Source organism: Trichoplax adhaerens, genomic scaffold, assembly GCF_000150275.1.
Source record: "Trichoplax adhaerens TRIADscaffold_52 genomic scaffold, whole genome shotgun sequence".
In the NCBI taxonomy this organism is placed as follows: Eukaryota; Metazoa; Placozoa; class Uniplacotomia; order Trichoplacea; family Trichoplacidae; genus Trichoplax; species Trichoplax adhaerens.
The window spans coordinates 40,349-42,623 of NW_002060992.1; the positions used below are offsets into that span (position 1 = coordinate 40,349).

The window sequence follows — 2,275 nt, forward strand, 5'->3', positions numbered from 1 at the left end:
TATAACGATATATACCAGAAGTGTTTAACTTGTGCAAGTGTCACAACCACGTTTTTGTGACACAGGATCTCCACTTATCGTGTAAAACTTAGCTAAGTACGGCACAATCCCGACACTGAACAAGTGCTACTGGAACTACGCTTCCTATTAGAACACTAACTTCTCGGGTGTGGGACTACACTTCTTTGACCGTCACTAGGTTACTCGATTACACAAGTAGTTAAGCGTAGGCTTTTGAACAGATAACTATCACTACAGTTTATTCTCTTCTATGCCTTTCTCCTCGTCCACATTACATCATAGTTAGCCTTTATATACTTTCTAAGATATTTACTATTTACATTAATCTTACGTAGGAGATCTCACAACCATAACCTCCTATCCAGTAATAATCTTACAACACGACTACAAATCGTGTCAGCATAAACAACTCTCTAACACAAAGGTTGCACATCATCAAGATTTATATTTATCTAGTCTATCCTCCCATTCGAATACATACAAAATAACTAAGGACAGTTGATCATCATAACACATCAATTTCCATCAATAACAAACACCATAACACTTCAATTTCTATCAATAACAAACACCATAACACTTCTAACTCATCACGGCAAAAAGGTACCGTGACAGCAAGGTAGAGTAGTGACTATTTTTATTAGTAATTCAAGGCTAAAATTCCTGCCTGTGTAGTACGAATAGTCCTGATATGTTTGTTAAGGAAATTTATAGAGTAGAATTTTAAATCCTTCTTTTTACGGTATTAGTAAAATTTTCGCTGCAAAATACTTTCTGTAGGTCTACCAACAGGTAGCAGTAGGTTATAATTTCAATACTTACCCATATTATATTAATGAAACTTTTACCGCTTAATTCTGCGCCTCCCTCGAAGTTGTGCGTAAGTTAGGATTTGAGTAATAGATTTATTCGGGCAAAGTCCGAAATATGACAATTTCGCTTAAATTATTTGACTTTGGCTATGTATAATGGCTGATTATGGATTTTGGTCGTAACCTCTTTAGTAAAGATAGTCTTTTGAAATATTAAGAGCGCTATCATTGCAATCATAGAAATGAGATAAGATAGTTAATTTATTCGCCAATAGGTAATGCTGTTTGTGTTAGAAAGACCCTACTACTAAGGCCATTGTGCAACTTGAAGGTGAATTAGGTCATTCTTGGATAAGTAATATCTAAAATTTTTTCCTTTCAGACATCAACATAAAGATTTAATAGATAATAGTAAAAGTAATATCTGGATTACCTTGATACAACAATTACTTGTGTAATTTTTTCCATGCCTGAACGCATTTGTACACATTAGCTTAACAATGTTTAGTCAAAATGATATGTTAACTTTATTCTGTATAATAGTACAATACTTATTATATGAAGTATACTATTACATCTATTCTATATGTAGAAGTACACTAGTAATCCAAGTAAAGACTGAAAGTGTACAAAATAATATATAATATCCGTACTATTTCTAGACATATAGTGAGCGTTAGAGTAGAATATCAATATAAGTGTGACATAGCATTCGAATTTATTGCGATATGAAGCAAGATGATCTCAAAACTGATTTCTTGCTCTTTGATACAAGACAGTATTTATAAGTTAAGCAAATCGGCAAGAATATAGGGCAAGGCTAAAAAGCATTATTATTCGTTGTAAGAAATAAATCTGCGCTACAGAAATTGCTTAATGCAATCCGCTGATAGAAACGATAAGATAGTTCTCATAAATGCTCTTAGAAATATCCTATTAATTAATTTACAGATTAAAATAATCTGAATTAAGATATGTAGTTGCTTTTTCTGGAGATATTTTCGCTATTCCTTAAGGATTACTTGAGCTATTTTAAGTTTAATACAACTTTCATTTATTTGTGGTTGCTGGGCTAAAGTTATAGTGAACCCATCCAGGAAGTCTTTCATTTTTTTTCATCGTTAGTGTATTCACGATCATTCTTAGCAATGTTACCGGCAATTTGCGAAATCCGGCATTTTGCAAAATGCCTGAAATTCTTTAGGTATTTTGCAAAATGTCTAATGCCTCAGACTTTTGTAGTATAGTCTTACTTTCAACTCACAATATGAATTATTGTACTAAAGTAACTTTTAAGGCCAAGAATTTGATTATACCTCGCCTATTTTGTTACACTATTCGTTATTTTGCAATAAATTGCATAAACCCTTAAGAAAAGCAAATTAAAACTCTCTTTTAATTTTTATCCTAAATGCAGAAATCATTTTTATGTGACATAGAAA

At 32.2% G+C, this 2,275-nt stretch overlaps 1 protein-coding gene across 1 annotated transcript in view; it reads left to right on the forward strand.

Annotated features, from left to right (window-relative positions):
* The window catches only part of TRIADDRAFT_62449 (uncharacterized protein), a gene marked incomplete at both ends in the record, with an annotated part of 3,464 nt that extends 3,090 nt beyond the window's left edge, over positions 1–374 (forward strand). The window contains one exon of the mRNA XM_002118375.1: positions 357–374. Coding sequence (XP_002118411.1) covers positions 357–374 — 18 coding nt within the window. The remainder of the gene's footprint in view (positions 1–356) is intronic.
* Positions 375–2,275: the final 1,901 nt, after the last annotated feature.